Raw genomic sequence first — 22612 nt, forward strand, 5'->3', positions numbered from 1 at the left:
ACAACTGAAATCCTAGTTACTCAGAAGTCAGACATCTGAGGGTCTAATTTACCAACAAAATGCCAAACAAAATGTGCCTCAAAAGATAGAACACCAACCGTTAACAAAAACAGTGAGCAAGAGCTCAAGGCCCTGAGTTTAAACTTAGTACCAGCACACATATGCAAAAAGAAACGGGGAGAGGCAAAAGGGCGGGAATTAAGAGGAAGAGTAGGAGGATGCAGTCATAATATATAATGTATACTTGTGAAAATGCAATGAAGAAAGTCAATGGGATGGGTTTGGCTGGCAAAGATGGAGAATAATGAAGGTGTAGCTTGATCAAAATAAATTGCAATCATAAAACTGAATTGAAACCCTTTTATACAACTTCTTAAAAATAATGAAATGTGAAAGAAAAAAGAGCAAGAGGGGATTTAAATATGATTAGTCACTTTAAAGTGCTGAATACTTTCAGAAGAATAGATATTTCGAATATCCCCCACTTGGTACATTCGCCCTTTAATATCAGCCATTAAAGTGGAAATTATTTTAAACTACTGACATTATTCTAGATGGACTCTTAACAATCTTAGGTTAACTGTAACTGAAAATTACAAAATTAACTAATAACAAGTAGGTTAGCTTTTTTTTTTTTTTTTTGCCAGTCCTAGGCTTGAACTCAGGACCTGAACACTATCCTTGGGCTTTCTCAAGGCTAGAGCTCTACCACTTGAGCCACAGCACCACTTCAGGCTTTTTCTAAATATGTTTTATCGAGGAATCAAATCCATGTTAGGCAAGCACTATCACTAGGCCAAACTCCCTGCCCCTGGGTTAACTTTTTTTTTTGGGGGGGGGGCGAAATCATGAGACTTGAACTCTAGCCTGGGTGCTCTCCTTGAGCTCTTGAGCTCAAGTCTACCACCCTACCCTGGGCCTGGACTTTGTCTCTGAGCTCTTCAGCTCAAGGCTACCGCCCTACCCCTTGAGCCACAGCCCCACTTCCCATTTTCTAGTGATTAATTGGAGATAAGAGTCTCAGGTTCTTTAGTTTCTTTAGTGCCAGAGTGACTTTTAACTGAGATCCTCAGATCTCAGCCTCCTGAGTAGCTAGGATTATAGGTGTGAGCCACCGCCACACTGCCGCTGGCTTTAGGTTAACTTTTTCAAACTTAAAGGAGTAATTCTGTCAATATTCTCTTTACTACCTCCAATTGCCTGAAAGCATACCCAACCAGTGTTGCCTCTGCCCAACAGATCTTTCTTTGTACAAAACTAATATTGGGGGCCGGGAGTTTGGCCTAGTGGTAGAGTGCCTGCCTAGCATGCACAAAGACCTGGGTTCGATTCCTCGGTACCACATACATAGAAAAAGCCAGAAGTGGTGCGGTGGCTCAGGGTAGAACACTAGCCTTGAGGAAAGCCCAAGGACAGTGCTCATGCCCTGAGCTCAAGCCCAGGACTGGCAAAAAAAAAAAAAAAAAAAAAAAAACTAATATTGTCACAGAAGCACTTCCCTAGAACAGACTGAAAGTAAATACATAAATATATAGTTTATTCTCTTTCTGTTTAAAATCAAATTAATCATACTAATTTATTTCTGTGTCTCATCCTCAGTGAGCCAGAACTTTATTGCTTTATAAATTACTAGAGTAGAAGGAATCCTGTCTATTGAATGGAGAATGCTTATCCTTTGTTTTATAAATTTCAACAGGCGATCTCCAACAGCATCTCCAGGCAATGTTCATATTACTCCGCCCAGAAGACAACATCAGGCTGGTAAGTTAACTGCATGATCATAACCCTTTTCCTCCAAAGATTCTCTAAAGTAGCCAACATTAAATTGTCATTTTGTATTTCAACACATTGCTGGAAGCTATGTGGAATAGAAAAGAAGAATAGAAAATAGAATGGCATGTCCTCTTCATCCAGGAGCTTAGACTTAATTGTGGGTATAAACTGTGGAGGAGTGATGTAAAATAAAAACATTCAAGACTCTTGATAAGCACAAATTTGTAAGTTACTGTCCATTATAACACTCGCAGATGAGAAAAACGAGAGAAAAATTGGGAATCTGACCTAGTTGAGAAATGTTTCCTTTAGACAGGATCTTGAAAGATGATGAAATTTTGCATTGTCTCAAAGAAATCTTTCTAGATGAAGTTCTAACTTAAACAGAAGCGCACAGTAGGAAGGGGCAAGATGTGAGTGAAATGACTACAAATGATGCTGACCTGAGTCACGAGACTAGGGCTCAAGTCCTTGCTAACCAGGTGATGTAGGACAAGTTACCTTAGGCTGTTTGTGCTCTTTTCCACATTTCCTGACAGCTTCTCACAGTTGACGGGATCAAATGGACATGAAAACATTAGAGTGTGAAATTTTGTCTAAATATGAGGATTTTTGTTAAATAGGGAAAATAGAGACCAGAAGATGTAGCAGTATGAATTAAATGCTTTAAACTAGAGAAGTCAAATTAGCAGCTCATAAGCTGGAGATATGTTTTGTTTGGATCACAGGGTTTTTTCAATGTTAGTCAGAATTTTAAAGCTGAGTGATTTCCTATAAAAATTCAGATTTGAGTCTCCAGAAGTCAGGGTTTTCTAACAACACTGAGGTTTTATCCTCATATGGAAAAACATAACTTGATTCAGGTGGAGAGGAATAATGTATAGGTTCTTAGTTTATAATGATTTTCTCAGATCTTATATAGTTTCTTGAACACTTAAAGTCAAGTACCATCATCACCATTTCTTGCACTGTTTTTCCCAAGAAAAATAGGAAAGGAAGTGATACTGCTGCTCAATTAGTAGAGCACTAGCCTTGAACACAGACAGTGCCCAAGCCCTGAGTTCAAGCCCTACAACTGACCAAAAAAAAAAAAAGGAAAGAAAGAAAAATAGGGAAATGAGATGAGTGATTCTTTGTAAAAATAAATAAATAAATAAAAAGTACTAGCCAGGCATTGGTGACTCAAAAGCCAGTCTGGGCAGGAACATCTGTGAGATTCATCTCCAATTAACCATCAAAAAATCAGAAGTCACATATGTGGCTCAAAGTAGTAGAGTGCTAGCCTTGAGCAAAATTGCTCAGGAGCAATACCCATGCCCTAACAACAACAGCAAAAGTGTTTCTATTCATTTAATATTCAGATGGCTTGCTTTATTGCTTTGGTTTTTTTTTTGCTTGACCCTTAGATTACTAACTAGAGATTGTATCTAGCCTTCTAAACAATTGTGAAGCATAGTTTTTTGAGCCAAGGAGTGACTTGAGACGGTTATGGGGAAAATTCCCCTGAAGCTAATATAGGACAAAAAAGAGGAGGAGGAGGCCCACTAGGTAGTTACCACAATCACCAAGATGTCTGGTCTAAAGTCTTTCTGTATTAGATAGTTGAAAATTTGTGAAAGCCATAGACAGGTTAAAAACCATAGACAATTGAGAAGTAATAAGTAGAATATAGGATTGTGGAGAGTTGATTAACAGTCTTTGAATTCTCCAGTAGTCACTGATTCTACATTACTTAATCTTTTTTTTTTTTTTTTTTTTTTTTGGCCAGTCCTGGGCTTGAGCTCAGGGCGTGAGCACTGTCCTTGGACTTTCTCAAGGCTAGAGCTCTACCACTTGAGCCTCAGCACCACTTCCAGCTTTTTTTTTCTATATGTGGTACCGAGGAATCGAACCCGGGTCTTCATGCATGCTAGGCAAGCACTTTAACCACTAGGCCAAACTCCCGGCCCCTACTTAATCATTTTGTGTTTAAATTTTATTTTGTTATCCTTTATCTTGAATGCTGCTTCTGTGCCTTCTTTTTTGCTTTTGTTTAAATTAGTTTGTGTTTTAATCCAAAAATAAAAATATTATACATATTTAAATAAAACAGTGATATTGTAAGACCCTGTGAAGAGTACAGTTCTCATTATAGCATTAATATCCCCTCTCAGTATTGGAGTTTGAACCCAGGGCCTTGTTAGCTTGTTTGGTAGTTGCTCTACCACTTGAACCACACCCACAGACTAACTTTTTGCCCATACTTACTTTAAATTATTATCTTTTTGATCTCTGCCTCCAAGTAGATTAAAAGTGATTAAAAGTATGGGCTAACTCATCCAGCAATCTTGCAATAATATTCTCTTTGGTTTTTGCCCATCCTGGGGCTTGAACTCTGGGCCTGAGTGCTCTCCTTGGGTTTTCTCAAGGCTAGAGCTCTACCACTTGAGCCATAGCAACATTTCCAGCTTTTTTTCTAGGTATATGCTACCGAGGAATTGAACCTGGGTCTTCGTGCATGCTAGGTAAGCACTCTACCACTAGGTCAAACTCCTGGCCCATACAGAGAGTTTTTTTTAAGCTATCAACTACTTAAGCAGTTATTCTCAAACTTCACAGTTCAGTAAGAACACAGAGAGTTTTTGGAGTTTTTTGTTGTTGTTGTTGTTGTTTGTTTTTTTGCTAGTCCTGGGCTTGAGCTCAGGGCCTGAGCACTGTCCTTGGACTTTCTCAAGGCTAGAGCTCTACCACTTGAGCCTCAGCACCACTTCTGGCTTTTTTCTATGTATGTGGTACCGAGGAATCGAACCCGGGTCTTCATGCATGCTAGGCAAGCACTACCACTAGGCCAAACTCCTGGCCCATACAGAGTTTTTTTAAGCTATCAGCTACTTGTCTCCAATAGCAGTTTAGAGAGGGCTGGGGAACCTGGAGGCAGTGATAATTTGTGTTTTTAACCAGTTTCCAAATGATGCTAAGGCTGCTGGTCCAGAAATCACACTTGGAATACACCTCTACTAAAACCAGTAATAGTAATCACTTGCACATACATACTTCATGCCCAGTTAATATTTGCTGATAACTTCCAAAAATTGTATGATTTGACAAAGCTAAAACTAAGGTCTATCATCATGCACTGTATTCTTTTCTCATTGGTTTTTTGTTTGTTTGTTTTTTGGTTGGGGGAGGAGTTGATGGTTGAGGGGCTTGAACTCTGAGCCTGGGCACTGTCCCTAAGCCTCTTTGTGCTTAAGGCTATCACTCTACCACTTGAGCCACAGCACCACTTCCTCTCATTGGTAGTTTTCTAAAGCTTGATTTGAGTCTCTGAAGAGTGTGTGCATGTGTGCATTCTTTCATGTGGGCGCGCGCACATGTGTGTGTGTGTGTGTGTGTGTGTGTGTGTTCATCCATCCTGGGGCTTGAACTGAAGTCTTGGGTGCTATATCTGAGCTTTCTCATTCAAGGCTAGAGCTCTGCCACTTTAGCCATTGCTCTAAGAGCTTTCAACTTTTTGGTAGGTAATTGAAAATAAGTGTCTCAAAACTTCCCTGTCCAGACTGACTTTGAACCTCCATCCTCAAATCTCAGCCTTTTGAGTAGCTAAGATTACAGGCATGAGCCACTGGCACCTGGCTTGAGCCTCAAATATTAGAATAATTTACCACATGAGACTTTGAGAACATGAAGGATGCAATTAGAAAGGCAAAGCAAGAGATTAAATCTTCTCTTTTCCTACTGATATATGCAGCTTCAGCTGCTTTATATTTATAAAAAAACTCAGAAAAATGCCTCTGAATTAATTCATAGTTCAAATGACAAGTTATTTACGTTGTTTTGAGTTGTTACAAACACATAGTCATTATGTTTCTTATTATTGAGTGAGTCATCTTCAAGAAAATGAGTGAATGCATTGTATAACTTTAGACAAATTAGCACTTTTCTAACTGAAAGAAACATTTGTAGTCTCAAAGCATAGGCTTTTGTTTTAGTTAAATTTAGAATGCTAAAACTCTTGGGACTTGTGCATAAGGTTAAAAGTTTGATAGTCAACTAGAAGACTAGTCTTTATTTTTCTTAATCCAACCAAATTCCACTTTTTACTAAAGCATTCGAAATGTGATTAAAAAAAAAAATCTTTACCTGCAAGGGTACAGGTATCAAGCATTAACTATGAGGTTGATACTTAGGAAATATTTAATTGGTAAAGTAAGGAAATGGTTTTACAATGCTCTTGAAAAATCTATTTAACTTTAAAAAGTAGACTGGGGAAGTAATGTCTGGAATATTTCAAGTAGCTTTAATAATATTCTTAACCAGAGCCAAGGTCAGAGAACTGCAGGATAATATAAGAAAATGAGAATGAGAAGTTTTTGTTCAAAGTGAAGTTTTTCTTTCTTAGATGTGTAAATTCATTAGAGCTTTAATTTTTGTTTTGATTTTGTTTTCCTAAATAAGACAGTTCCAAAAGGCATAAAGATGAAGTCACCATCCTGGACTCTAAGAAAGCCATTCTTGACCATTTGAGTACACTATTCTTCCAGTCTTATTTTGGTGTTTGTATAAGAGTCAGGGACAGAAAGACAAAGGAAGGTGGTATAAACTCTATGAAAGCATAGCTAGTTTGTTTTTACTTTTTTAAATAAAAATGAAATACTATTTTGTAATATTCTTTATAATGTATCAAAGCTGTCTTTCCATGTCATAATATATAATGTTTATATGGACGGTTGTGTTTTTGTTTTTGTGGGTCATAGGGCTTGAACTCAGCCTGGGCACTGTCCCTCTTCAGCTCAAGGCTAAAGATCTACCTGGAGCCAAGCTCCACTTCCCATTTTCCAGAGGTTAATTGGAGATAAGAATCTCAGGTCCTTTTGTGCCCAGGCTGGCTTTGAACCGTGATCCTCAGATCTCAGCCTCTGAGTAGCTACGATTACAGGTATTAGCCACCTCGCCCAGTGAAAGGTTGTGATTTTTCACTGTGCCAGGGATCAAATCTAGAGTTATGGCAAGTGTTCTAACACTGAACTACATCCCCAACCCTTAAATCATGATTGGATTTGTGGGTTTTTTTTTTTTTATCTAAAAACTTCATAGAGACAGAGTTTCTAAAATCCAGATTTCCTCTACCTTTAATCTATTTCTTTGAAAATAGTGTTCTTTATTCATGTCAACCTGAAGTCTATTTTAATCTTAGGCTTGTTGACTTTGCTTATTCTTTGGCTAGAATTTAATATTTGCATTCTTTTGAAACCTTTCCCTCTGATAGATCGGGTAAACTGCCTGTCTAGACATTGGGTCTTTATAATGTGGCTTCCCTGATAAACACTGCATGACAGGGGCATGATTAGGACTCATGGTGAAGAGAAATTAAAGGCAAAGGTACATCATAAACTTAAGCAGCAGTATTTCCTGATATTAGATAATGCTGGTGAGAGAAGCTCTTGTACTATGTGTATGTACTTAGATTAAGAACTTAAAGTAGATACTGAGAGAAGCTTTACCATCATTCTTGGATGATTTAAAAATCATGTAAGCGCCTATTTTTAGGAATAAGCAGAGGTATATCTTCTTCATATGAGAAGCAGAGATGATTTCTCAGAACTACACCTCAGCCATAAGATTAACTTGCTCTAGTTCATCTGATACTTACAATAGGATTCTAAATTTAGGCAATAAATGGGCTTTCTTGTAATAATTTTCTCAGTTGCTTTTGTTGACATGCTTTAAAATCCACAATTATTGTTTTGTTTGAACAATTAGAATGGAATTCATTAGTGTCTTTGATTAGCAAGTTGAAGTTCTCAGTACTTTAGCTTGAAAGTAAAATGCATCTCAACTATATTGTGTCAGCCATTTATCTCAAAATTCTGGAGACCGAAAAACCATTGGAAATGCCTCAGCCTCCTCTACTACCACCATCATCCCCCCAACCCCAAGTACTTACTATGTCTAGGTTAGCTAAAACTTGTACTCTTCCTGCTTCAGTTTCCCAAGTACTAGGAATATAGCTATAAATTGTCGTTTTAAATTATGTTTACCTTATTTACTTGATAGTTTAAATTAGATTATTAAATTTTGCTAATCTTCTCACCAACAAAAATATGAGATTAACCTCCATTGGGTAAGGGTATAATATTGGATATTCATTCATGCTTTAGGCTTATATAACTTTGTTCAATTCTTTACCCAGAAACTTAAAATTCTGAAAGGGTTCTGTAAAAAATTTTTCCATGTTAAGCATCAGACCTAGAGCATTGTGAATACTAAGCATAGTGCTCTGCCACTACCAAGCTATATCTTGAGCCCTTGAAAGGTATTTTGACATTTCCTCTGGCATTCAGGATTAACTATTATAAACACTATTAGAGACCAGTGATTAAATCCCTACTATTCTTAGGTCTGTTCTTCCATCTAAGAAATTTAAATAGATCCAGGATGTGCCTTTTACTATCTTTTGGGGGGGGGTGGAAACAGTACTTAATAAGTAATTTGCTAACTGAACCATCCCTTGTAATCCTGTTCCTGTCAGGTGTGATAACTGGGTCCTTTCCCATTTTCTTTTTCTTTTTTTTTTTTTTTGCCAGTCCTGGGCTTGAGCTCAGGGCCTGAGCACTGTCCTTGGACTTTCTCAAGGCTAGAGCTCTACCACTTGAGCCTCAGCACCACTTCCAGCTTTTTTCTATGTATGTGGTACCGAGGAATCGAACCCGGGTCTTCATGCATGCTAGGCAAGCACTTTAACCACTAGGCCAAACTCCCGGCCCCTTTCCCATTTTCTTGATGTATGTATCAATACAAATCTAAAAGAGGCAGCTGTTTGCACTCCACACCCATAAAAACCTCTTGATGTTTACTTGTAACTTGGCCTGATTCTCTTTGCATTATTAGGTAATATTTATAAAGACTATTTTTTTGTTTGCCGGTCGTAGGGCTTGAACTCAGGGCCTGAGCACTGTCCTTGTACTTGCTCAAAGCTAGGACTCTACTACTTGCCACAGCATCATTTCTGGCTTTTTCTGTGTATATGATACCAAGGAATTGAATCTGGGTCTTTGTGCATGCTAGGCAAGCACTCTACCACTAAGCCAAACTCCTGCCTAAAAGACTGTTTTTTTCTTTTTAACTTAGCTTAACTAACCAGTTGCCACTGGTTTATATAGGATAAATTGTCAGAAGCAATTCAGTTGTTCCATGCCATTTCTATTTTAACCTTGCCAGTAATTTTCAAGATCTTTCATAGAGAATAAAGAGCTTTCTAGACCATTCATAAAACTGACTGGTTAGTTCAAAATTTGTCAAAGCTTTCCCACATTTAAATACGTCATAATAACTGAGTTCTTGTTTATAAGTTATTCTAGTTTACCAGCTGGGCGGGGTGGCTCATGCCTGTAATCCCCATGACCCACAAAAATAGAGAGAGAGAGAAAGAGAGAGAGAGAGAGAGAGGGGGGGGAGGGGAGAGAGAGAGGGAGAGAGAGAGAGAAATTCTGTTTTACCTGTACCCGTTTTCTGGTTAATTTAACATGTTTCAGTATTTTTTGGGGGGGAGGGGAGTCAGCCTGGGCCCTGTCCCTAAGCTCTTCTGCTCAAGGCTACCACCCTACTACCCCTGGGCCTGGGCAGTGTCCCTGAGCTCCTGAGTGTCGTCCTACCCTTGAGCCAAGACCACTTCCCATTTTCTAGAGATTAATTGGTGGTAAGAGTCTCAGGTCCTTTTGTGCCCAGGCTGGCTTTGAACCTTGATCGTCAGATCTCAGCCTCCTGAGTAGCTAGGATTACAGGCATGAACTACCACATTCAGCTTCAGTGTGGTGTTTGGTTTTGTTTGTTTTGTTTGTTTTGTTTGCCAGTCCTAGGCTTGAACTCAGGGCCTAAGCACTGTCATTGGACTTTCTCAAGGCTAGAGCTCTACCACTTGAGCCTTGAACCTTTGTGCATGCTAGGTAAGCACTCTACCACTGGGCCAAACTCCCGGCCCCAGTATGTTTTTCTTAATCAGAGAAAAAGTCAGCGCTGCCTCTCAGACCATCTTGTACATTTACTCCCATCTATCCTATGTGTTTAATGCTTTTTTCCTTGATCTTAACTAGGTCTAGACCATGGTTATTTTAAAGGTTAGTTCCTCATAGCTTCTTTCTTTCATTTTGAATCCTCTGTTCTTCATGGGACATAAAGTGAACAGTGTAGCTCTCTGTCTTGTATACTTGGCATCAGATTAATGGACATTACAGCCTTGTTGTGTCAGCAGTTATTACAAATAAGCTTAATGCAGCCATTTCTGCTTGTTCATGCTTCCCTACCTTTATGTCTCAGAATAGAGACATAAACATAGCCATGGGAGTCTCACCTCCGTCTGCTAACTGGGTCATTTGAGCTCTGTAATTATGCCTCTCTTTCTTTGTCTGAAAACTTTGAAGTAGTGACAAAATTAAGGAGGAGATTCCAAGAATATCAACCCTTAAAAAATTCCAAATAGAAATGTCTTTCAAATTTCTGGCAAATATCTTGAGCTAGTTGATGGACTAGAACCATTTCTCTTCTGAGTTAACATATAATTTGAGACTTAAATTTAGGCATCCTAACTGTAGGCTTTCCTGTTTCCCTGTAAAAGTTTTAAGATACTGATGGAACAGGGTTAAAATCTCTTCTAAACTTCATAACTTCTCTGATTTCTGTTATCCTTCAGGCTGTAAGACTGGAAAGTACTTACCAGAATCGAACACGCTATATGGTAGTGGTTTCAACTAATGGTAGACAAGACACTGAAGAAAGCATCGTCCTAGGAATGGATTTCTCATCTAATGACAGGTATAGTACCATTAAAGAGAAGGATGGGATATCTCCTTTTTAAATAACCTGCTCCAATCACTTTTTAAGCTACCACAAAAGTATCTTAACGTGGGCAGGGCATGGTGGCTCACACCTGTTATCCTAGCTACTCAGGAGGCTGAGATCTGGGGATCAAGGTTCAAAGACCGCCCAGGGCACTAAAGTTTGTGAGATTCTTTTATCTCCAATTAACCACCAGAAAACCAGAAGTGGAGCTGTAGCTCAAGGGGTAGGGCTGTAGCCTTGATCTGAAAAGCTCAGGGACAACACCCAGGCCCAGAGTTCAAACCCCACAACCAACAAAAAGAAAAAAAAAAAAAACACCTTACATGGGCTGGGAGTTTGGCCTGGTGATAGAGTGCTTGCCTACCATGCACAGAGACCCGGGTTTGATTCCTTGGTACTACATAGAAAAAGCCAGAAGTGGTGCTGTGTCTCAAATGGTAGAGCTCTAGCCTTGAGAAAGCCCAAGGACAGTGCTTAGATCCCAAGTTCAAGCCCCAGAACTGGAAAAAAATAATAATCTTACATGGTCTGCTCTTAAATTCAAGCTATTATAAAACTAGAATTGACCCTGTGAAGGACAAGCACGTTTAATGAAAGCTTTTGGTTATATAGTTCTAAATTATGACTACCCCTTTACCTTTCTCTCATATTTAGATACTAATGATATAAAGCAAATAATCTAAACTTGTATCTCCAGGAAGAAAGCTGCTTTTTTGGGGGAGGTGCAAACTACTGCATTTTAATTAGTAGTGATTCACTTGAGCAGTTTTAAGGCACATGCTTTCTACAGTAGTTGTACCTGTTCTGGGTTCAAGAGGTCCCACTTGAACATCAACTTCATGTGTTTACACATGGCTTTAAACTTTGGTTTTACTAAGTCTTGCATCTTTTTTTTTTTCCTTCTTCATAGTTAAAATTGGGAGGGGGTTCCTTAAACTCAAAGCAGAATCTTTTATAACCATGCACTTTTAGATTTAGTTGTATTTCACCTCCTGTTATTCAAGGTATCACACAGGACCTGGCTTTTTGTGTCCTTAAGGCCTGAGGCTTTCCTTTTTTATTTTCCCCACTTTTTCTGGAAAAACCTTGAGAAGATTGTGGAATGTGGCTGCTAAGCAAATCTTTACACTTTGAGATAATAAGCCTCAGGAAATCCTGCCAGATGTCTCAAAGCATTGACTTCCTGGTTCAGAACTGGAATGGAACTGTAGAATAGCTAGGGGTGTGACTGAAGCCTAGGGAAATTTAGCCACAAAAAGAAGAGGAAAATGGGAATGATTCTAATTGTTCCCAGTGTTTGGAGGAGGTGGGTAAAGGAATTAGACATTGTCAATAGAAATTTCTCAAATCAATGTTTACCTGAGTCTGTAACTAGAAGTCAACCTTAAAATGACTTGTGGGTTCACAGGAATCACAAGACCTGAGTTGTTAGCTTGTATAACACTTACCACATCTAATTATATGCTCTGAATGTACACAGGTTTGTGGTTTAGGAAGCTTTCTCCTGCAGTTTCAACAACTTCTGACGTTACCTAAGCAACAGACCTTTCAGTAACTATTTTCCCATAAAAGCACCTACTTATCTAAGTTCATTAGGATTTTAGGAACTTTGATTTGGGGGGGGCGGTTCTTTGCAGATCTGTTCTATCAGAACATTAGTCTATTTAAATAAATGAAAAATAAAATGAAGATAGGCATGGTGGCACAAGGTACTTGTAATCCCAGAATTCAGTGTGATGGAAGCAGGAGGCCAGCCTGTACTACATAAAACAATAAGCAGATACATAAGTAAAATTCAGATTTCATTTTTTTAGTCCTAATTAGCCACATGGCACGTACTCAGTAGCAACGTGTAAGTAGCTCCAATATGGGATAGCACCTCCATTACTGCAGAAAGTTCAGTTGAATAACACTATGCTTCATTTATATTTCTTTCGTTCAGTTCTTCCTGACCTCTCCCTTAAAAAAAAAAAACTCCATTTCAGGGGCAAGGAGTGTGGCCTAGTGATAGAGTGCTTGCCTAGCAGGCACAAAGCCCTAGGTTCAATTCCTCTGTATCACATACACAGAAAAAGCCAGAAGTGGCTCCGTGGCTCAAGTGACAGAGCACTAGCTTTTAGCAAAAGTGCTCAAGGACAGTGCCTAGGCCCTGAGTTCAAGGCCCAGGACTGGTAGGGAAAAAAAAAATCCCCTTTAAAATAGAAACTGGGGAGGCCGGGAGTTTGGCCTAGTGGTAGAGTGCTTGCCTAGCATGCACGAAGACCCAGGTTCGATTCCTCAGTACCACATACATAGAAAAAAGCCAGAAGTGGTGCTGAGGCTCAAGTGGAAGAGCTCTCGCCTTGAGAGAGTCCAAGGACAGTGCTCACACCCTGAGCTCAAGGCCAGAACTGGCAAAAAAAAAAAAGAAAAAAGAAACTGGAGTTGCATGGAAAATTCAGTTGAGTCTTCCCCTATAGATGAAAGGCAGTAATTGCATATCCAATCTGACCTTTAGTGTGAACAATCAAGATGACTAGTTTTATCTCTTTTGTTTTAAACTTTACCGGGGGGGGGGGGGGGGGGAAGGGGGTATTAATAGCTAGTAGTAGTTATCCTCAGTGAATAACATCTATCTATTGTATAGTTTTGTTGGACTTGTCTGACAAGTGCTACTAAACAGAACTTCAGAGAAGATAGAAATGGACATGAAAAGGTAGAAACTAGTTTTTATTATGTTTGGTAAACCTGATATGAAATTCCTGTACATCTGTTTGAGCCTGTTGGACAATTTTTTTTTCCAGTCATAGGACTTGAACTCTAGGCTTGGATTCTGTCCCTGAGCTCTTCAACTCTTCAGCTTACCCCTGGAGCCACAGCCCCATTCCCAATTTTCTAGTGGTTAATTGGAGATAAAAGTCTCTGGGTCTTTAGTACCTGGCCTGGCTTTGAACCTTGATCCTCAGATCTCAGCCTCCTGAGTAGCTAGGATTACAGGCATGAGCCACTGCACCTGGCTTTCATTTTTTAATTAAAAAAAATACTAGTACTCTGATTATCTGTCACTTATACGAAGGAATTTGTCTCAGAATATGAAAACTTGATGTTTCAAAACTATCCAAATAAAAGCCAGATTAGCACTAACAAATACAAATTGTGTTTAAGATATGTTACAGCTAATTCAACTTAGCCTGTTTTAAGTATTGAATTGTAGTGCTAAAGTTTTTAATATACAGCATGACCTTAGTTTCTTAAATGCACAGTATATATCAAGCTAATAGAGTTTTCTAAGTAATAGAGTTTTGTGGTCTGATTTTTTAATCTCTCTTTGTACCCATAGTATCTTAAATTGTCTAGTATATAATAGGCATAAATGAAATTTTTTTTCTCTCATGGGGCTTGAATTCTGGGCCTGGGCACTGTTCCTGAGCTTCTTTTGCTCAAGGCTAGTACTCCACTTGAGCCATAGTGCAAGTTCTTGCTCTTTCTGTTTATATGGAACTGAGGAATTGAACCCATTCATGCATGCTAGGCAAATACTCTACCACTAGGCCAAACTCCTGGCCCATGTTTTGGAGTCTTTTAGAGAATGGCTAGAGGAAAAGAATAGTTTAAACAGACTGGCAAATAAACTGATAGAAGTCTTCAGAAGGTAATGGTTTTCTAGATTCATGAGTTGATCAGGAATCTGGTTTTCTGTATAACACATTCTATTAACTTAAAGCCATTTTTCCTTCCTGGGCTAGTATTTTGGTGAAAATGTTTTATTTTTCTTTTTTCCCCTCAAGTGCTGAGAATGAACCTAAGACCTCTACTGGACAATGACTTTACCATTGAATTATGTCTTCAATTCCTAAAATAGCATTTTAGTATACTATATACTAGAGCTATTCTTTTATTGCTTATTGACATTCCTATTCAACATTTGGGCAGTGTAGTACATAGTTACCAGGCACCTTTCTCAGGCATGGTGGCATGCATCTATGTTCTAATCTAAGTACTTGGGAAGCTGAGGCAGAAGGATCAGTAATTTGAAGCCAACCAGAATTAGATACAGTTAAGACTCTTATCTCAGAAGAAGATACAGGGAGGGAGGGAGAGAAGGAAAAGGAGTTAGGAAGAAAGGAAAAGGGATGAAGGAAGGGAGGTTATGAAGGAGAGGGGGAGGAAAGAAAAACTAAGCACTATTTTGCTTTAAGTTGTATTGTTTATTTCATCTAAGTTGATCACAAGCTGTCAAAGTTGGTCATAGCCAGTTGCCTGTTTACAGTTTTTCATTCTCTTTTATAGACAGACTTCTGGGTGTGTTCTGGTGTTCCATAAATGTGTTTAAACCTCAACAATAAGCAGTAATTCTTGACATTAGAAATAATCCTTGGTCGAGAGTTTGACCTAGTGGTAGAGTGCTTGCCTAGCATGCACAAAGACCTGGTTTAATTCCTTGGTACCACATACATAGAATAAAGCACCAGAAGTGGTGCTGTGGCTCAAGTGGTAGAGCTCTAGCCTTGAGAAAACCCAAGGACAGTCAGTGCTCAGGCCCTGAGTTCAAGCCCTGGGACTGGGGCGGGGAAAAAAGAATCTTTGAAATCATGTTGGATTCCATATCCTTTGTTAGTTAATACCTACAAGCAAGTTAGCAGTAAACCCTTGGAGTCTTTTTAGATAGTAGGCATTTGCAAGGCCATGATACAGGAAGCTCAGTCATTATACTTCTTTGCTAAACATACAAGGAACTTACTAATAATCTTTTAAATAGTTCTTAAAGACTTACATAGTATAAGAATAATATGATAGAAGTTTTTCCACTGTTATATTTGTCCCAATCCTTTCTAGCTTAGGCATTTATTATCCTTGGTGTTGACATTGTTAATAAAAGACTGCTTACTAGTAACAACAGGAAGTAACTTGCAGACTTTTTCTTGTCTTGCAGTAGCACTTGTACCATGGGCTTAGTCCTGCCCCTCTGGAGTGACACCCTAATTCATTTGGATGGTGATGGGTAAGAGCTTTCTCTTTTTATTCTTTACAGAAAGCTGAGAGGTGGAGTTCCCTCTTAGTGACCCATTCATTCAGCTCAATGGGAGGCCCAGTGTGTCCAGCTGTACTGAGATGTCAGCAGCTTAATGAGTCCTTTTAAACTAATGTTTAGTAAAATAGAGTAAAAATACAACTTGCCAAGGTCTCTCACTTCAGTTCTTTTAGGCTGACTATAGTAGAAATCCAGACAAAGAAGTAATAGTTCGTTGGCTCACTCTTCAATCTGAGCACGTGGGATTATTGCAGTGCTTTCCCAAAGGGTGATATGTTCTGTTTCAAATAACCTCTTGTGACCGCTGCCAGCTGTCAGCCTACAATATAATCCCTTTCCTGTGCCAGTGACACTCCCAGCCCCTCCTCCTGATGTTTTTTAAATGTGTCCCAAGAGACTGAGATGTTTTCTCCAGTTTATAAACCAGGATCAGGTTTACTAAGAGTTCACAAGACTTCCAAATAGAAGTATAGAGCAGAACAGTTTGACTGTAAACTTCTGCTGAGAAACTATATATAATTTCCTAACTCCATTGTGGGATTCCATTAGTTTTGCCTGGTACATGAAATGAGACAATTTATTGATGTTTTTCAGTAAAGTTCTGTACTCTAGTTAACCACTATATGAAATATCTGATGATTCCTTCTAATGAATCAACTGTTGAAGTTGGAAACTGGCATACTTAACAACTGAAATAATCTATCCTTGTTTGTGGATTTTTTAATTGTTCTCTTTTGTCCTTAGTGGCTTCAGTGTATCAACAGATAACAGAGTTCACATATTCAAACCTGTATCTGTGCAAGCTATGTGGTAAGATGGACTTTTAATATCTTTGCAAAATAGTATTGTAAGATATTCCATAAAAGTTTATGAGAAACACTGTTTAAACTGTTACATTTCACTATGCAAATGCTGTATGTATATGGGGGTTTTTTTGTATGATAGGATTTGTAATTTGGTCATGTGACCTAGAAATGAAATTTTAAATTATCACAGTGGAAGGCCTTCAGTACTGGTGAACAAGGGAAATTCAGAAGTTTTTTAGGCTTTGAAAAAGATGTAATCTCTCAGTCTGTTGAAGTTTCATGAGGTCACTTACTATATTATTTAGCAGTTTCAAAGAGCCAAGTCTAGAACATCTGTGTACTTTCAATTTCTTAGGGTAATTAAGGATAGCATTGACATAGCTATTTGCATAATACCAATAACATCTAGAGAAAACATTGTTATTGTTAATAAGCATCAGTTGGTGTATAGGTTATTTACTATGTGCCAGGTGCTTTACATTTAATTATTATGCCAATGCCCCCAAATTGTATTGCTATCTTTTTATTAAAAATGAGAAAATTTAGTGTTTAGAGGGATTGTGTAACTGGCTTAAGAGACTCTTTGTTTATTTGGACAGAATAGATTCTTACTCTTGTTTTATTATGTAGAAAATGATAGTCAGAAAATGATGAGACTGCCAGTGCTGGTGGCTCACACCTGTAATCCTAGCTACTCAGGAGGCTGAGATCTGAGAATCACAGTTCATAGCCAGCCCAGGCACTAAAGTCTGTATGAGACTTTTATCTCTAATTAATTACTAGAAAACCAGAAGTGACACTGTAGCTCAAGCGGTAGGGCAATAGCCTTGTGCACCCAGGCCCAGAGTCCAAGCACCATGACCAACAAAAACAAAAAAAAAATTAAAATTATTCTTCAACTTTATTCATAAGAAAAAAACTGTTTCCCTAATAAAAATGGTTTAAAACAAGGTAATTTTCTTTAAATTTACATAGTATAGAATTGACAGAGATTTAAGAACATGAATCATATAGCTTGGGAGAAAATAAACTGGAAAGCTGGGTGCCAGTGGTTCACACCTGTAATCCTAGCTACTCAGGAGGCTGAGATCTGAGGATCATGACAAAACCAGCCTGGGGTAGGAAAATCCATGAGACTCCTATCTCCAATTAACCACCAGAAAACCAGCCGTGGTGTTGTGGCTCCAAGTGGTAGAGCACTATCCTAAGCAAAAGAGCTCAGCGATAGCACCCAAGCCCTGAGTTCAAGCCCCACAACTGACAAAAACAAACTGAAAAAGCCTTTCTGGAAAATGACTTTCCAATACACATTATCATTTGGATGCCTCTTAACCTAGTAATTTTATTAAGAATTTGCTCTGAGATAATAATCATGGGTGCATATAAAGATTTTTAACTGTAAGAACATATTTGTATTCTAACAGTAGCAGCAAATAAAAAACCAGTTAATGTCCAAAAAATAGGAACTGGTTCAATGATATAACCATGTTATTGAATATTTACTCAACCATTAAAATGATCTAGTTAAGGAATATTAATGTGAGAGCATGTGACAGGACATAAAGTAAAAGGACAAGTTATAAATAATATATAGAGAATAGCCATATCTTTGTTTCTCATGAGTCTACCCATAAGTGTTATTTTGTTCTCTTTTATTTAGGGAAACAAACCTAAGGCTTAAAACATACTAAACAAATTAAATCCCCAGGGGCTGGGAGTTTGGCCCAGTGGTAGAGTGCTTGCCTAGTATGCATGAAGACCTGGGTTCGATTCCTCCGTCCCACATACATAGAAAAAAGCTGGTAGTGGTGCTGAGGCCCAAGTGGTAGAGCTCTAGCCTTGGGAAAGCCCAAGGACAATACTCAGGCCCTGAGTTCAAGGCCCAGGACTGGCAAAAAAAAAACAAAAACAAAAACAAAACACACATTTATAAAATTTTTCAAGTGACCATAGAAAATAAATTAAAAGGATTTGGTTGTGTGTGTGTGTGTGTGTGTGTGTGTGTGTGTGTGTGTGTTGTTTTGGGGTTTAGGGGAGGTGGTTTGTGCCAATCTTAGTGCTCAAACTCAGGGCTTGGACATTGTCCCTAAGCTTCTTTTGCTCAAGCTAGTGCTCTACCACTTAAGCCATAGTTCCACTTCTAGCTTTTTAAATAGATTTTCTTAGAGATTATGAGATTGGAGTCTTACAGACTTTCCTGCCCAGACTGGCTTTGAATTTCAATCCTCAGATCTCAGCACTAAGATTGCAAGAACGGACCTGTGGTGCCCATCTATAAAATCATATTTTTAAGAAAAAGATGAAAGGCTGAGTAAGAAGGAGAATGCCCTTATAATCCTAGTGATTGAAGAGACAGAGATTAGGAGGTTGAAGACCAGCCTGGGGAAAAAGCTGACCATGGTGGCACATCATTCTAGCTACACAGGAAGCATGAGTAGGAGGATCATGGTACAAGTCTGGGCAAAAGCATGTGATCCTACTTGAAAAATAACTGCTTAAATGGTAGAGAGCCTACCCAGCAAGCTCAGGGTTCTGATTTCAAAGCCCAGTACTACCTAAAAAGAAGTTATAAATGGATTGGCCACAGAATTCCTTTTTACTGCCCTTTTCCTTTAGAAGAGAGACAATAATATGTAGTTGGTTTTCATTTGATCATTACCTAATTGAATTCCAGCTATGAGCTGAGTCTTCTTTTAAGCACTTGAGACACACCAGTAAACAAAAAGAAAGGTCTTTCCTTTTTTGTAACTCACTTCCCAGATTTTCTGGTTTACTCTTTTCCAAAGAATACTTTTCAATTCTTTTTACTCTTCTTGAGCTTCTGAATTCAGAGACAGAAGTTTTAACTAGTCTCAAATAACCAAAGCTGTTCTTAGTCATATATACATATATATATATATATGAATAAATAAATGGTTTGGGGCTGGGAATGTGGCTTAGTGGTAGAGTGCTTGCCTAGCATACATGAAGCCCCAGGTTCGATTCCTCAGTATCACATACACAGAGAAAGTTGGAAGCTATAGCTCAAGTGGTAGAGTGCTAGTCTTGAGCAAAAGTAGCTCAGACACAGTACCCAGGCCCTGAGTTCAGGCTCCAGGACTTGCAAAATGGTTTTAAAAAACCAGGAGACTAATACAACAAGAAGAAATGCATTATATGTATATTTCCTTCACATTAAAAGATATGATTTTATGATTAAGGGCATCTACCTGTATAATCTTTGCAAAGCCTTTAGAGTCAAAATATTTTATGTATATGCTGTTTCATGATTCTGTGCCAGGGGAAACAATCTTTGAATAATTAATTGTTGGGATTAATGATAGTGTCACAGCATAGTTCCAACTATACGATTATATACTCTATTCTTTGCTAAATTTATTTTTCACTGATGAGTAGTCAGTTTTCTTCCCTTCCCCCAATACCCTGCCTGAAGGATATATTATATCTTTCAGGATATATCTAGATAATATGGATAAAGAATATATCATCTAGCTCAGAGAATCCAGAATTCTAAGGAAGAGATTCTCCAGAGTCCAAATGCTATAGAATTTACAAATTAGAAGAGTACAATATACATGAGTTTTTGGCATTGAGTAACACAGTTCTTCAGTACTCATTTTCTAGCTTATCTTTCAGGTCTGCACTACAGAGTTTACACAAGGCTTGTGAAGTGGCCAGAATGCATAATTATTACCCAGGAAGCCTGTTTCTCACCTGGGTGAGTTACTATGAGAGCCATATCAACTCAGATCAATCCTCAGTCAATGAATGGAATGCTATGCAAGATGTGCAGTCCCATCGACCAGACTCTCCAGCTCTCTTCACAGATATGTAAGTCAGCTTGCTAAGGCATTTTCTGTTTCTTCCTAAGCAGCATGTTCTTCCCTAATCTCTTTTGGGGAATTGAACAGTGATAATAACTACCATCTAGGAGCTAGGAGTGTGGCTTTGTGTAGTGGAGTACTTGCCTAGAATGCACAAAGATCTGGGTTCGGTTCTTCAGTACTACATACATAAAAAAAAAAGCCTGAAGTGGTGCTGTTTCTAATGGTAGAGCTCTAGCCTTGAGAAAGCCCAAGAACAGTGCTCAGGCCCTGAGTGTAAGCCCCAGGACTGGCAAAAATAAAAGAAAGAAGGGAAGGAAGGAAGGAAGGAAGGAAGGAAGGAAGGAAGGAAGGAAGGAAGGAAGGAAGGAAGGAAGGGGGGAAGGAAATATTGCTCATAATTCCATGCTTTGCTGCTGATTGATGTTCAGAAAAATGAATGTTTTATCTAGCTCAAAAAAGGACATTCACCTGCTGCTGGTAGTTCACATCTATAATCCTCAGTACTCAGAAGATTGAGGTCTAAGGATCATTGTTTGAAACTAGTCCAGGAAGGAAGTCTTTGAAACTCATCATTCATTCATTCATTGATTTGTCAGTGATACCTATGGTCTGGGCACTGTACCTGAGCTCTTTTTGCTTAAGGCCAATGCTCTACCACTTTGAGCCACAGCTCCACTTCCAGTTTTCTGATGGTTAATTGGAGATGAAAGTCTCATAGACTTTCCTTCCCAGACTGGCCTTGAACTGTAGTCCTCAGATCTCAGGCTCCTGGATAGCTGGGATTAAAGGCTTTCCATGAAAGCCAGTTAACCACCAAAAAGCTAGAAGCTGAGCTGTGCCTCTAATGGTGGAGTGCTAGCTTTGAGCAACGTAAAGTGTTGAGAATGTGACTCAAGTGAGAGTGCATTTTTAGCGTATGTGAAACACTGAGTCCAAACCCCAAGACAAAAACAACCAACCAAACAAACCCTACATTCTAAATCATGCTTATATGAGACAGAGAAAACACTACCAACAAGCTAAGCCAGAAGAGTCCACAAGACTCCATCTCCTCCAGCCAAGCAAGCATGAGGCCTTGAGTTCAAACTGCAGTAGTATAGAGGGTAAGAGGGGATAGAAAGCTTGTGTAAAAATTTTATTCCTATCAAGACAAGGATACCTTTGTGATTGACTGAGAGATGGCACAGATATTAGCTACATTCTGGTTTGTGAAAAACTAAAAGGGCTAAATGATTTGGAGCTCCACAGTGGTGGAGTTAGAGCAGCTATCTGTAGAGATTACTGATACTATTTTTACCATCAGTGATAAAGCTGTAGGCAGCCAAGGCAGCCAAAGGCTTAGTTCATTTCCATCTCCAAATAAGGAAGTACAGAACACATACCTTTCTTGAGTAGGTAGCAGAGAAAAGATGAAGCAAAAAGTAGTATCCACTTCTTTCATATTCTGTACAATATAAAATAATGCCTTTATAGGAAGCATCCAGTTACATTAAACCAAGTAATATGTAGTTTGATTTCATATTTAAGTTCTAATGACTAGCTTATCTATTTATTTATTTATTTTATTGTACTTGTTCTGAAGCTTGAATTCAGGATGTTGAGTGCTGTCCAGGCTGGCACTCTACCACTTGAACCACAGCTGTACTTTGGCTTTTCTGGTGGTTTAACTGGAGGCAAGAGTCTCACAGACTTTCCTGTCCAGGCTGGCTTCAAACTGCAATCCTCACATCACAGCCTCATGAGTTGCTAGGATTACAGGTGTGAGTCACCAGAGCCTGATGTGGTAATTTTAAGAGTCAAAAGACTCAATTCTTTCTGATTCTACTGCTAGTTTGTGTAAGCATTATCAAATGTTTAAGATACATTTTCTTCATAATGAGGATAGAAATTTCAAAGATAAGACCAGTATGCCCTGTAATTCCAGCACTTGTGAGGCAGAGACAGACAATCACAAATTCTAGGCCAATCTGACTACTTGGTGAAACCTTGTCTTAAAAAACAAGGTAGGGGGGGCCAGGAGTTTGGCCTAGTGGTAGAGTGCCTGCCTAGCATGCACGAAGACCCAGGTTCAATTCCTTGGTACCACATACATAGAAAAAGCCAGAAGTGGTGCAGTGGCTCAGGGTAGAACAGTAGCCTTGAGGAAAGCCCAAGGACAGTGCTCAGGCCCTGAGCTCAAGCCCCGGACTGGTAAAAAAAAAAAAAAAAAGAAAGAAAGAAAGAAACAAGGTAGGGGCCGAGAGTTTGGCCTAGTGGTAGAGTGCTTGCCTAGCATGCACAAAGACCTGGGTTCAATTTCCTCAGTACCACATACATAGAAAAAGCAGAAGTGGTGCTGTGGCTCAAGTGGTAAAACTCTAGCCTTGAGAAAGCCCAAG

The 22612-nt window shown here is 38.8% G+C and overlaps 1 protein-coding gene across 6 annotated transcripts in view; it reads left to right on the plus strand.

Moving 5' to 3' along the window:
• The window catches only part of Ssh2 (slingshot protein phosphatase 2), a 198489-nt gene that overhangs the window by 137887 nt on the left and 37990 nt on the right, over positions 1-22612 (plus strand). For 5 of the 6 annotated variants that reach the window (XM_090350519.1, XM_090350522.1, XM_090350523.1 and 2 more), the window contains 5 exons: positions 1697-1761; positions 10442-10563; positions 15503-15571; positions 16346-16411; positions 20044-20238. In XM_090350519.1, the coding sequence (XP_090206645.1) occupies positions 1697-1761; positions 10442-10563; positions 15503-15571; positions 16346-16411; positions 20044-20238 (517 nt within the window). The remainder of the gene's footprint in view (positions 1-1696; positions 1762-10441; positions 10564-15502; positions 15572-16345; positions 16412-20043; positions 20239-22612) is intronic. The other variant, XM_090350518.1, reaches the window with a different exon arrangement.

This window comes from Megascapheus bottae, chromosome 17 (assembly GCF_031878675.1).
Source record: "Megascapheus bottae isolate mThoBot1 chromosome 17, mThoBot2.hap1, whole genome shotgun sequence".
In the NCBI taxonomy this organism is placed as follows: Eukaryota; Metazoa; Chordata; class Mammalia; order Rodentia; family Geomyidae; genus Megascapheus; species Megascapheus bottae.